The 14,815-nt window shown below is 40.4% G+C and overlaps 1 protein-coding gene across 1 annotated transcript in view; it reads left to right on the top strand.

Annotated features, from left to right (window-relative positions):
* Positions 1 to 13,011, top strand: part of adipor2 (adiponectin receptor 2) — a 28,513-nt gene extending 15,502 nt beyond the window's left edge. The window contains exons 4-9 of the mRNA XM_018693604.2: positions 7,323 to 7,508; positions 8,566 to 8,737; positions 9,564 to 9,750; positions 9,857 to 10,044; positions 10,156 to 10,349; positions 10,503 to 13,011. Of these exons, the coding sequence (XP_018549120.1) occupies positions 7,323 to 7,508; positions 8,566 to 8,737; positions 9,564 to 9,750; positions 9,857 to 10,044; positions 10,156 to 10,349; positions 10,503 to 10,631 (1,056 nt within the window). The 3' untranslated portion in view covers positions 10,632 to 13,011. The remainder of the gene's footprint in view (positions 1 to 7,322; positions 7,509 to 8,565; positions 8,738 to 9,563; positions 9,751 to 9,856; positions 10,045 to 10,155; positions 10,350 to 10,502) is intronic.
* The last annotated feature ends 1,804 nt before the right edge of the window (positions 13,012 to 14,815 follow it).

The raw sequence follows: 14,815 nt of genomic DNA, 5'->3' as shown, positions 1-14,815 counted from the left end.
GGGCTGCCCTTTGAATTTTTCAGCATTTTGGGGAGGTGTTAGTGTGTGTTTTGAAATGTGTTTGTGAGCGTGTGCGGTATAGCTTTGAGGTTAGTTCACACATCCTGTTTGCCATCAGGTTGGATGGGATGTCTGTGGAGTTTAATCTGTATTATTTGTCAGCAGTTTTTTTTTTTTTTAAAGTTACATGGATTAATCGGTTTTTAACCGAAAAACACAGATTTTTTTTCCCCCAAGTTTCCTGTTTTTCCAGACCTTTTTGAACTTGTCCCCATCAGATTGTAGTATTTGTGCATCTTCCTGATCACACCCCACAGTTGCAGAATATAGTTTTGGAAACAATAGCTGTTTACCTGCCAACAATCTCAACCTGTTACCTCACTATGAAGTATTTCATATGCAAATGTGCTGCTCAGAATCGTTTTTAACAGACCATTACAGTTAAAAAGTGTCATAAAGATGCCTTTAAAACTAACACTCTGAAACAGTATAGTTTTCCATTTCTGTCTGCATTGGTGGTGCATAAGTGCCAAACTTCCAGTGTCATTAAAGTTCAATTAAGTGTCTTTTACAGATCGTTTAATTCAATTTACGTAATTAAGACTTGGAAGAATTTAGACAGCATTAGCTGTTAGGCTAGTCAGCTTCAATTGGAAATGAGTGTTGATGCAGCTAATGAAAATTAGATTTTCAGGAGAGTGGAGAAAATATCAAGTTGGCTAAAGAACCCAGTAATGTCTGATCATGTTATTCTGTTCTGTTTATTCTGTTTTTACATAATACCAAGACAACAGATACTTCTCACTAAACATTAACCTCAGACTTTCATGTCATGCACACACAGGTGGTTTAGAAGAGGAGAATGTCGGTCTTTTATTACGCACACACTTTGACCATTAACAACAAAACAAGGGAAATACCAGCTAACGGTGAACAAATACCTGTGAACAATGTCTAAGATTTTGGACATTAGAGTCCTGTGCACATCCTTCTTTTGTGCTGAAGGTTTTTATTGCTTTCATGAATTGACTCTCAGTCTGTGGACAGGGGGACGTGACACCCAGCTTCACTTCCTCTTATTGTACCTGTCATCCACAAGCACAATCCCTCAGTGATTCACCACATTTTAAAGGAATAGTTTGACATTTTGGGAGATACTTGTACTTGCCTTCTTGCTGGGAATCACTCACAAAAGATTCATACCACTATTATGTATGTGCAATAAATAGTTTCACTGTTTTACAGGGGGATTGTGTGCATGTTAGAGGTGGTGTTGTGACCCCTGGACACAATCAGACCAGCTGTTTCCTCCTGTTTACTGTTTTTATGCTAAGCTAAGCTAAGCTAACTCAGTGCTGGCTGTAGCCTCATATGAGAGTGGTGATATTTTTTTTTAACCTTTGGTAAGAAAGTAAATATCTGCTTTATTTATTCTGATTTTAGTAGGAGATAGTTTGAGTGATTTGAGGCGGCGCTCTGGTCGAGCCTTGTTCAGTTTTGATGACAGTTTTGCAACAACAAACCAACATAATTCAAAAGTTGCTCAGAAAACAACCAAGATCACATATTCAGTGGACTTTTAAAACCTCCGGAGGCTCCATGTGATACCTCACCCCCAGTCTGGTGTCCATTTTCATATCCAGCGAGGCGAGAAAATAAACAAAAACAACTTTGAAGTTGCTTGGGAAAAAAGTAAAAATCCTTGATTTAAGCCCTCCAACAGTTTGATAAAAATCTGTGTTGCTTTGTTGTCGTGCTAATGCAGATTCTCCATGCCCTCCTCGTGGTCATGGGCGAGAACAGAGGGAACAGTTTGTCATGTCTGTTTTTTCAGAGTTGGGCGTGTGTGTGTGTGCATTTGGAACATACCGTCTGTTTTTTACAGTCTTGGCGTATTTTCCAAATCGTTATCGTCCCAAGAGAGCATTGTGCATGTGTGAGTCACATGTTGAGTCTCTTCGTCCGTGCTGTGCAGGGGTTACCGTGTACAAGGGTAAACTCTTCCCTCTTTGGTTCGTTATGGATCCAGGCTTTCTCCTCATTGGTCCAAAGAGTTTCAGCTGTACTCCCGTTGGCTGGCAGCTGTTTCCTGTATCCCACCCCCAATACGAAACTGTCAGCATGTTACTTTGTTTAGATTGAGTCTGAGTTTCCACATTTCAGTGTGAGATGGAGATTGTTCCTCAAATGTCTCTCCTCCTTCACTTCCTTCTCAGAGTTATCTTCTGAAGCTCAGCAGAACTAATTAGAGCAGAGGTTCCTCCTAACATACACATAAATACAGTGTCTCAGGTGTGCGCACATGCGAACAGCCATTAGTTTGGTGAAAGTCATTAGCCAGGTCTACATACAGAATGGTTAATGAGTCTGAGGGGAGCTGGATATATGTTGTTTTTTTTGCGTATGTGTGTGAGACAGAGGAAGAGATTGGTCTTTAGGGGCTTTTAAGAAAAACTGCCTCATTTAATCTTAAGCAGCAGCAGCGTCTCCAGAGATTTCTTCTTCTTCTCATGTCTGTATATCGTCCAAGTCTAGCTGCTTAGCTCATGCTTATATGAAAGGCGTTGGGAGTCCCTGTGCTGTCATAGAGTTTGTCCTGCACTCTACATTTTTATTTGTACTTTTATCTAACGTCTGGTTTCAGAGCTGTTGTTATTGTGTCGCCTTGTGTCCCCGAACTCAACACATCCTACCCTTTTTAGGTTTCAGTAGGACAGGCTAGAAACAGAACTTCAATTTGGTGTATTTTTTGAATTTAAAGAGCAACTTGCAGGTTAAATTTTGTAAGAAATTTATACATAATGTTGTCTGAAAATTAGTTTGGATGTTTTACAGGACATAAAGACCAAAATTCAGAGGAAAAGGCGTCTAATCTCCTAAAAACACTTTGTTTTTCTAACATTGCATCAGCAGGCTCATGATTATACAGCTGTGTATAATCTGTCATATGCATATGAATACACATTTTGTGTAGTTTTGTGTAGTGTCGTTGAGACTTAGGGTGGGCTTGCTGTGCGCTGATAAGGCTATTTATCAGACACACACATATTAACATGTACACCAACCAATTAATAAGTTGACTGACAGAAAAATATCTATATCGGTTTACTTAGACTTTTACGCTCCTAAACTGTTACCAGTTCTTTCAGTTTTGGACTGCTGGTTGGACAAAATGAGCAATTTAAACAAGTCAGCTCAGGCTTTGGGAGATTGTGATGGTCATTTTCCACTTTGTTACAGTTAATAGACCAAACAGCTGTCTGTTTTGCTCTTTGTCAGTGAGTTGTAACAGCTTTAACATTAATAACAGACAACATGAGGTTAAGTATGCCGAGTAAATTCGCTTCAAACTCCACCTAAAGCCAAATATTACTTTCAGAAAAGACTAGCTGCCCCTTTTAACAGGTTGAACATGTTATCAAATCTATTATATTTGCAGACTTGTAAAGTCCATCAGGTGTTTCCCAGGAAAACTTTTCCTAGAAAAAGGGGAACAGTGCTCTGCTCAAGTGTGACAACAACTGAGATGACGATTGCCCAACACATGACTGTGTCAACAAACAGCCAGCCAATCTGCGCTGAGCTTCATACTGTTTTAGTCATACGTGATGAGCTGTTACAGAGTGAGTTCACAGAGCTGACGATGGACACTTACCAGAGGGGTGGGATCATATTATCAGCCACACACACATACTTTCAGACAGAGCGAAATTTGACTCTGTACGTTCTGCCATGATGACTTGTTGGAGACTGGGCAGCAGAGATTGAGTCACGTGCAGTAGACACATCCAAAGAGTGTGTGAATGTAAGCACATTAGTATGTTAGGGATAGCCCGGGTTTCCAAGAACCTTGACCTCCTTACTCCTGCAGTACTCCTCCCGTCTGCCTGATCTGATTACAGCAACTTCAGCTGAGCAGTTGACAGCCAAACCTTCTGCATCACCTGCTGCTAAACCTCAACACTGCGGCTTTCACAATCTGGATTTAGTTTAGTGCGGCTGAACAGATGTTTCACAGGACTACAAAGCAGTTTCTGCTCCTTTTCTAAGGCTGGCATCTGGTCATTTTTCAGTATTTTCATCCTTCCAATGTGCAAAAACACCCACAGCTTCCTCTTTATATTGCAACCCTCTGTGCAAAATGTGTTACAAAGGCAGTCAAACGCTAACAAGGAGACACACAATAACAATATTAAACGGGGAGATCAAGGCAGGAAATCACTCTGTGGCAGAGTTTACCAACTGTTTCCGCAGTTTCTACAAACTACATGTCAAGATCCTTGAGCCTTGAGCCTTTCAGCTTTGTGACAGTGCACCGTGCAGCCCACTCAGTACATTTTTAAATGGTTCATTTGGCATAAAAAAGTAGGAGAGTTTATGTTTAAAATTCTTAATTGCTGAATTTTTTATTTTTTATTTTCTCATGATCAAATAATGGTTATTTTCTGATCTCGGCACACAGTAACAAACTTTCTGCTTCACTGACAGCAGAGCAGGTTAGGTGATTATTCAGTAAGAATTAGGTCATGTGATAACATCATCTCTCATCTGGACTAGTGCAGAGATGAAAGTGATGTGGATGTTCATGTGCACACATACACTCTTTCTCTTTCCCACAAACCTCACCTAACAAAACACGGTGTGTCCCGTAACGTAGAGTAACAGCTGTAGTCAGTAAAAAACAGAGGGTTCCTAGTGAGAGGGCGGCTGATCATAAATCACCTTAACGTGCAGGTTGTAGGCTAAATGCTCCCCATTCATCTCAGCCTCTTGCTCCCTTTCTGTTTTCTTTCCCTCTCATACTGTAAGTATTAACTAGAGTGGTGTGTGTGTGACACACTGTCCCCTCTACTCCTTACAGTGTAAACTGCTACGGCACAGTCACCTCCATCCTGTTGTTATGTGTATGTATTGTGTGCTTCATGTGGCCTAGTATCATCTGTGCAGGTATGAGTGTGTGTGCTTTGTGTGTGTCTTTTCAGGAGGCACTGGTGTAGTGATAGCATCTTGAGTACACTTAGAGGACACACTGTTGTCCCCTTACACACACACACACACGCACACAGTTATTCACACCCTTCAGGAATAACCACACAACCCACAGCGAGACAGGCAGCATCTGGATTCAAACCTACATTACATGCACGCATGGACACACATGAGGGGCTATTACTGACAAAAAAACACACACACACAAAGGCTGCAGAGCACACGTGACTACTTGGCAGTCACCCAGATACCCTCTGCTCACATAGTATATTCAATCACTGATGCTTAGCCTCACACTCACACACACAATTGATGTCAGGTGTCACCTTTATCCTGGCTTTGAAACACAGTGGATTTATGAGAATGTGGTTTTTACAGTTGCACGCTTTCAGGTGTGATGGAAAGTATTGTGTGTGTGTGTGTGTGTGTGTGTGTCTCTCCCCGTCTGACAATACACAGCAGCAGACTGAGATTTGACCTCATGCATGATTAAACACACATGCATACACACACACACACACACACACACACACACAGTATGCTGACAGGTGTAAGACCAGCAAAGTCAGACTTTAGGAACCTGAAAGTAGCTGTCAACAAACCACACATCACAGTCAACACACACACTCACACACACATCCACAGGAGCAGGGACCATGAAGTTGGAGTGTATTTAGCTGGTGGGACTTTAAAAATGGGTTAGTCATGCATTATATATACAACAGGACTTCTCTCTCTCCCTCTTTCTGCTTTTCCCTTGTTCTCTTGTCTATCTCTGTCTCTCTGCTTTTTTCTAATTTTCTCACTCTTGTCTCCCTTTTATTCCTCACCCTCCTCCCCTCCTGGAGTAATAAAAAGAACAGGAGGCACATCTTTTCTAATCATGTCCTTTCAGAAGAACAGGCGTGTGTGCGGAGGAGATTGTGTGTGTGTTGTGCCTTTTGAAGAATAACATTTTAAAAACGACATATATGTATTTTATGTTTTCCTGCAGGTTTTAATGCAGATGTGCCTCTACACCTTATCAGCTCTGTCCACCTGCATGCACACAAAACAGCGCTGTTGTTAGTGTGTCTGTGTGTGTTCGACTCTGTGTGTGTCTGTTTGTTTGTGTGTGTGTCAGTTATGATGAATGACTGTGTATTTATCGCAGAGAACTAGTCATATTAATTCTGTCCCCAGCTCCACAGCTGTGACAGCTATTGTGTTAGATTGAATTCACACTGTCTGTCTAATCTTCTCTTTATAAATGAAAGGTTAGACCGACGTCTGTCCCATCACAATTAGCTCTATTCTCTTAAAATACACTCTGTCTTTTCATTTTTGCTTGTTAAAATTCCTGGTAATATGCACACTCCCTTCAGCTCCTTCTTAAGTAAAGCAAATTTTAATATTTACTCTTTTACCTGTTCATATTTGACTATGCGTTTGACTATTTAAGACAATGTTTCTCATCCTTGGAGTTCAAGGGTTTGCAAGATAACTCCGAGGCGTAATGAGATGAATAATGTTAATAGAAAAAGTTAAAAAATAAACAAATGCATGTTTGTTTTTCACATTTTCTATAGTTTAATTTTCTTGAGACACAGGTTTATCCTGACAGTCGTGGCCAGAGACATTATGTTTTCAAGTTTTCGTCCGTCCCATTCTTGTGAGCGCGATATCTTACGAACTCCTGGAGGGAGTTTGTCCAAATTGGGTATAAATGTTTACTTGGACTACTCCGGGGATCAAAGGTCAAAGGTCAATGTGACTTCACAAAACGTTTTCTGGCCAAGAAATCGTACGCTAATCATCACAAAATTTCACACAGATGTCTAATAGGATAAAATGGTGAAGATGTTACATTTTATATCCAAAAGGTCAAAGGTCAGCTTCACAGTTTCTGGCCGTTATTCAGCCCCATAAGTCAGGACTGTTTGGCAGAGGTATACAGCCAGTAGTGGTACTCTTTGGGATTTATCCCGTTTGTTGTCAGATATATTATTGTCCCTAGCAGGTCATGCAATGATCAGTCATAAGTGAGGAAGTTCTGCTGGCATGCTGAATTTCATTTGCATGTGAGAAGAGGATTATGTAAGCTGGGATCAATAAAGACTCACACATGTCTGAGGTGTGTTCCCTGCTCACTGCGAGTTCAAATTAAAGGTCACCCTCTCTGTCTGTCAGTCACACTTCACTTCCTTCATTGAATACAGCTGACATGCCCCAAGGAATTAAAATCCTCTCTATTTTTTGCTCTTTGTTTGAACAAGACAAAATGTCCTACATGTCTAAAAACACTCATTCCTCTAAAATCCTTCTGTCCTAACAATGTGTCTGTTTCTTTTCAGAGTGTCCCAGAGTCCCAGAGTGACAAGGAGAGAAGAATAAATGAGGAGGATGACAGAGGAAGAGAAGGAGGAGAGGAGAAAGAACAGGAAGAGGATGAGAGGAGCAGCGATGAAGGTTTCATGGGGATGACTCCGCTGCTGCAGGCTCACCATGCCATGGAGAGGATGGAGGAGTTCGTACACAAGGTACTGAACACATACACAGGTGCAGGTACAAAGATTAGTGTTTGCTAAATTGTATTATACTCCTTCCCTTTTTACTGTACAGATGTTTAGGAGCACCACAACATTAATTCCTCCTCCTACTAAATTAGTTAATCTTCCCAAGAGTGTTGTTTGTTTTACATAAGCAGTTTTAAAACAGCGCTCAATAAAACCACATAGTAAAAGAAACTAATAAAACCATAAAAACACAGTGAAAACAGAATGCTTTCTGTGTCCTGAGCAAACTTCACATGCTCAGGTTTAGCAGTTTTCCTTTTTTATTTTATTTTCTTAAAGCTGTACTTGACCCTGGGCAGTGTTGAACATGTTTAGTCTGGGCACGAGCCAAACTGGAAAACATCCAGAATAACACGGCAGTGATAAACACATTTTACAGGGTAGTTTGCGAGTGCAGAGTTAATAAAAACCAGCACCTTATTGTTTTTCTCTTCTACCACTTACATCTGCAGAAACCCTCAGAATATGGTTATGGTTTTGATTGGTTTGTCTGAGAAGCCAGTTTATGTCCTGCAGGTGTTTCTTAATCAACTACATTGAAATTAAAATAAACAAGGAGGTAGATGTGAAGAGTTAGTGGGACACTGCTGAAATGTGGACTCATGTGATATCAGAGCACCACGGCTTAGTCTAATATTTTCTCACACGCACAGATAAACACACACACTCACTGAGAGTCCATTGAAATTGCAACCAGCAGGTTGTAAATTAGGGATATTAATCACTCTGGAGGGAAACTGTCAAAGAGTTATCTCTCTCCCTCTCTCCCTGTTGGGGGTACAGTTTATTTATTTACATCAGCTGACCCTGACACCTACGCTACACACACTCGTGATCACATACTGCACACTACTCTTAACGCACAAACAAACTCAAGGACAGTCAGTAAACAACCAGCTGGTTCTCATTAAGAACATTTAAATTGAATTATGTGTCCTTTTTTTCATGAACATTTTCTATTCACGCCAGCCTTCAGGCTCTTATTCCAAACTTCTGTGTGTGTCCTTTATTAACCAATCAGGTGTGGGAAGGCCGGTGGCGCGTCATACCCCACGACGTGCTCCCCGACTGGCTGAAGGACAACGACTTCCTGCTCCACGGCCACAGGCCGCCCATGCCTTCGTTTCGCGCCTGCTTCAAGAGCATCTTCAGAATCCACACAGAGACTGGAAACATCTGGACACATCTGCTAGGTAAGACACACTCTGATGCATCTGGAACACTGATCCAAACCTAAACCGTCTCAGTAGACCTAAACTTCACTCTGACCTGAAGTTGGTTCTTCTAGAAGCAATGAGGCAACTTTGACCTCAGTACACAAAAATGTGATTTTATTAGCTAAAACACACACACACACACAAATACCACATGACTAGTCAGGACTGGGATATTTTAAGTTATAAGAATAGCGCTTTTGTTTTGTGTTTTTGTGTCTATTTCTGTAACATATTACTTCACTCATTGTTGTTTTATACTTAAGCTAATCTTCCTGTTTAACCAGACTCATTAGGTAACAAATCCCTGTGTGGAGCAGGTTCAGATCAGGCTTATTAGCTATTATAATCATTGTTGTGTTGAAAGCTGGTTTATGTAAGAAAAGTAAGTCATCCAGCAAAATCCAGGATGTTATTTTAGAATTTTGTTGAGCTACTTGGAAAGAGTTGAATCTGTGTCTGTTTCCAGTTTTGGTTTCTGTGCCATTTGACAAATCTCACTTCTCACTTTTGTGTTTTCTTTAAGCCAAATCAGCTCCTTTTTTGTTTGTCTCCTGGCTTGAAAACAACATTGTGATTATTTATTTCCTCTGCTTGCCCCCTAGTGGTGTAAAAGAGATACTGCACCTAAAATGTTAAAGTGGTTTGATTGGGATTTTGTGAATATTACTGAAGTTTTTGTCTTCTTTTAGTCTATATGATCTGATAAAACATTTTTGAAAAACAGCAAAAGGTGGAAACCAGTTGTTTATCTTTGTTGCTAACCTCTCCCTCCTTCCATCTCCCCCTCTGCCTCTCTCTGCAGGCTGTTTGTTTTTCCTCTGTCTGGGTCTGATGTACATGTTCAGGCCCAACATGTCATTTGTGGCTCCAGTCCAGGAGAAGGTGGTGATCGGGATGTTCTTCCTGGGAGCCATCCTCTGCCTCTCCTTCTCCTGGCTCTTCCACACAGTCTACTGCCACTCTGAGGGCGTCTCCAGGGTCTTCTCCAAGTAAGACGCACAGATTATGAAGTCTCACCCCTTAAGTAATTCTTGGCATCACACTGTGTCTGTAAACTGTCCACTCTTTGATTCTCTCTCTCTCTCTCCTCTTCAGGCTGGACTACAGTGGTATCGCCTTCCTGATCATGGGCTCCTTTGTCCCTTGGTTGTACTACTCCTTCTACTGCTCCCCTCAGCCTTGTTTCATCTACCTGATAGTGGTGTGTATACTGGGACTGGCCGCCATCACCGTCTCCCAGTGCGACTTCTTCGCCACACCGCAGTACAGAGGAGTCAGAGCAGGTAGAGTGAGATATAATATTCCATATTGAATAATAATAATGGATTAAAAGCTTACTGTTTTGGTTTTCTAGTCCCACATGTAAATAAGTTTGTTGTCATGTCTCTGTGTAGGTGTGTTTGTGGGTTTGGGTCTGAGCGGCGTGGTTCCCACCCTGCACTTCGTCATCAGCGAGGGTCTGATCAAAGCGACCACCATCGGTCAGATGGGCTGGCTGCTGCTGATGGCGACTCTCTACATCACCGGAGCCTGCCTGTATGCCGCTCGCATCCCCGAGAGGTTCTTCCCCGGCAAGTGTGACATCTGGGTGAGTGTCGCACAAACACACACACGCACGCCAACTTAAGAATACATCCTCAAATCAGACGCAGTTATTTCCCGTGTTAATTCAAAAGCAGTTCCAAAGTAGGAGCAGTTTCTCTCACACGTTTAATTCACTCTTTTTCTCTCCCTGTCGTAGTTCCACTCCCACCAGTTGTTCCACATCTTGGTCGTCGCTGGGGCTTTTGTTCATTTCCACGGTGTCTCAAACCTGCAGGAGTTTCGCTACACAGCGGGAGCGGGCTGCGCCGAGGACGGCACTCTCTAACACACACACACCCTGACCCACTCACTCACACACACACACACACACACACACAATTTACAGGGAGGCACTGGTTCCAATAATATGCACAGAATTACACCAACACACACATGCTCCTCAAACACGCACACAAAACCTAAGACATGCGCACACACACACACACACACACACACACACATACACACACACACACACACACACCACACACACACACATACACGATCTCTCCCCATCAAACTGAAGACCGAAGTGGCTTGTCTGGTGTGTGTCTGTGTGCGTAATACACAGGATGGCCTCCCAGGGGGCGCTATTAAAACTGATTGAGGAGGGTTTTTGTTCTCTTTCTGTCCCTCTGTCTGTCTGTCCACCTCCTCCTCCTCTGGTTCCCTTGCTATGACTATGAAACCACTTCCAAGATAGCGTGTTTTATAAAACAGTTTTTGAGACTCTTTCCAGGAAGTATCTACATTTGTTTAGGAGGGAGGGGGGAGCCATTCAAAACCTCCCTTCAGTAATTCTACATTTTCTTCTGTGTTGAGTTCTGACATTTAATGGTTTGATTTGAAGAGGAAGCATAATTGTGGCTTTCAAAAAGAAAAAAAAAAAAAGACATTTTGGGGTGTTTTTTTTTCCGAATGCTGTTTTCCAAGTCACATTTTAGAGCATTCAAATATGAAAAAAGAAAAAGAATTGAGTGGAAAATGTCTTTGGATTTCTTCCATGATTGTTAACGTTGCAGGGGGAGATATTGGGGGTGGGTGGGGTTAATAGTCACTTTTAAAAGTAAAAAAAAAAAAAAGAACCCTTTTCCATGTAAATAAGATTTCTAAATTTTGGGTTATAGATTTGTATGAAATATATATGAAAAAATAACAAAAAAAAGATGTTATATATGATGGCAAGAATAAATAAATATTGTTAGATGATAAATTGATTCAAGCAGTGAGGTGCAGTGGAGAGAATAATAAATTCAGTGATTGGAGGGAAGCGCTTCAATTTCATTAAGTCTGTATATGCAAGGGTGAGAGTTAGAGACGAAGAGGAAATACAAGGCACAACACCTGAATCTTATCAAACAAGCAGCAACTTTAAGACTTGCTTGTATTTTGTCTCCAGTTGAGGTGGGAAGTGGCAACTTGGAGTCACTTTTTTGACTTGAAAATGTTAAAATGTAAAGAAGGAAACAGCAGAACGACTGTCCTCTGCGCACTTTTTTTCATCACTCTTGTGTTGAATTTGCAGCTTTGTGTTTATCAAGCATCACAGAGTCGGAGCGCTGATCTAAAATCAGACCTGGGGCATCATGAATAAAATGTTCACATGTGTGCTTAAAACCAAATATAAAGTCAAAACTATGAACTATAAAAGAATCATTTTGATATGTAGCCACTTTCATTTATCTTATTGTGAATTGTCATATATATCTAAAGATATAATTCCTATGCTGCCAATATACATTTATTCTTTTTTATGACATGCCCTTTAATGACTCCGTAAAACACATCCAGGATAACTTTAAGACATTTTTTTAAACAAGGCTCCAGAGTCATATGTCATTTTTGTACTGTAAATCTGCAGTATTAATACAGTACAGACGCAGTTCGTTGTAGTCCTCCTCCTCTGTGACACTTGATCAGATTCACCTCCACACAGAAAAAAGGATACTACACTTTTTTCTCTCTGACTGGATTGTATTTTAATTTATCCACCACCGTTATTTTGGTATTATTATTATTATTATTACAAGCTTTAATTTTACTTTTTTCTTCTCTCTTTGCTCTTTTTATTTTTCATCCCTTTTTTGTATTGCTTAGCCAGAGATCATCATACTTGAGTACCAAGTCTCTCTCACCTTTAAAATAGCAAAAAAGAAAGAAAGAAAAAAAATAAATGAAATGATCTGAACAGTTATCATAACTGCTACAAGGGCAATGAACAGCCTCAGATATTGAGACTTCACCTGGAGGTCAGTACAAGGTGACCTTTTTAAAAATATGTTTTCTGACAATACCAAAATCTTGCACCTGCACAAAGGAAACATGTCTGAGCTTGTCATAAACTGTTTTTCTGTGATTGTTTGAAATTTAGGTTTGCAAGTTTCTGAACAGCAAGTTGAATTATTATTTGAATGATCAGCATCTCTTCTTTGCATCACACTTTGCTTTGAAGAAGAAGAAGAAAAATCTTATTTTCATCTTCTCTGGTTTTCTCTTCTTTTTCTCATTTTCTGTTTTTATTTGATCTAGTTTATATTAATTTATTTCTCTTGGGGAGCGCATATTGTCTGTTTAAGCACATGTTCCGTTCTGATGAGAGTGTTTGATTGCAATAGACCTTTATATCTGCTGTATTGTTCTAATAAAAAGTTTTTTTGAATCTGTCATTTGCTTGTTAATATGTGCTCAACACTAAATCATGGCACAATGAGCTGTTTCTTATATTACTTTTGTTATCATACAAGTAAATTACCTATCAGCATCAGCCACAACAAAAAAGAAACTAGGGTAGCATCTATTGAGAGATGCGTTTTTAAATGTATTTTTATTTTTACAACTAGGCAGCTCAGTCTTGGGTGCCTATTTTTGCATGTAAGTAATACAGGCCTAGTAAAATAATAACTGAATTTGTAACTAAATGGGAATGAATGGTGTTGTGTTGGTCTAAAATTGATCACCAACAATTATGCCCAGTAATACGTGACTTTAATAACTAATTATCGAAGTCATTTATCAAGCAGAAATGTAAAAAAATGTGATTAGACCATGGATGTATTATTATGTATTATTAGGCGCACTACTAGTTTTCATAATACATCCATAGGCGGCACCAAATCCACTTCTTATAATATATCTATGAGCAGACCTTATCGGTATCCTACCTTACCTATCAGACCAATCAGAGGCGGTTCCTAGGCGGAACAGAATCACCTGATCAATTGACGTTCTCTCTGCCGACGTTAGCTTCCGTGTGTCGTCATTGGTCATGACCTTCGGAGGGAGCGCAGAGAGGCGGGGAAACGAAGTCGGAAAACAGATTAAGACCAACGTCTGAAGCGTTGCCTCGGTTTGTCAGTAATGGACAAAACAGAGCAGAAAACTTAATTACTGAGGAAGCCTGGATACTAACACAAACTTCTTTTGTCGAGCGCGAGCGAGGCTGGACGCTGAATGCTCCTGCAGCGCGAAGGTAAGGCTGAGCGAACTAGCTAGCTGCTAGCTTTAGCATCTGCGTTAGCCGCTAGCGTTAGCATTAGCCGTAACTCCATTTTCAGTCGTTTGCGTTTGTGTGTCCGTGACTGAGGCGTCCCTGGCATGAGTTGTGGACCCCCGACGTGGACGGTGTCACCTTATCGACATTTTGCATTTCTTTGTAACTTTGTGTTCAACACTGGTCACTTTAACGCAGTTTATAGTCTATTATGTTCAACTCAGTCTATCATGTCCTTGTCGTTTTGCGTCTGTACCTGGCTGCTTTACACGCGGATGTTAGCGTCACCACTAGCGGCGAGCTAATACCGTAAGCTTTATCTTTTTATGATGTTTTTGAGGCTTTTCCCCCTTTTTGTCGTTTTTATTTGCGTGGGTTAATGTGTGTTTGTGTTTCTGTGATTAGCGTCCCTGATATGAGTTCGGGGTAATTTACTGAGTAAAGGTAACTGTTTAGTAGTCTTATCATGTCATTGTGACCATTTTGTGTCTATACTTTGCTATTTTATATCTAGTTATTTTGAGCTGCTTTGTCTCTTTGTTGTCGTTCTTACTGTGTCTCTGTATTTCTGTGTCCATTCCTGATAATGTTACTTTTGTTTGATGTCATTTTTTGTTTTTATTGTGGCAGTTCAGCACCTCATGGTGATTGTTTTGCGTCTCCGTCATTTTTGTTTGTAGGTTTGTATTTGTAAATTTGTTTGTGATATCTAAATACTTGGTATATGTTAAATTCAAGCTTTAAGTCTGTGCTCCTCCACAAGATTAAGTTTCAAACATTTTAGTTATTTTGTTGTTGGTTCTTAAGGACGTTATGCTTTTTCCTGTCATATGTGACCATTTTCTGAGACCCTCCTCTAATGTTTGGAGAATGTTCTGATTCAGCTCGATTAATATCTATTAGAGGTGTGTTTTAACATTATTTTTAAGAAACTTCAGTGATGTAACTGGAAAGATTGCTTTATTTGGCTGAAAGTCACA

This window comes from Lates calcarifer, linkage group LG18 (assembly GCF_001640805.2).
Source record: "Lates calcarifer isolate ASB-BC8 linkage group LG18, TLL_Latcal_v3, whole genome shotgun sequence".
In the NCBI taxonomy this organism is placed as follows: Eukaryota; Metazoa; Chordata; class Actinopteri; family Centropomidae; genus Lates; species Lates calcarifer.
This window is presented reverse-complemented; position numbering and strand designations above follow the sequence as displayed.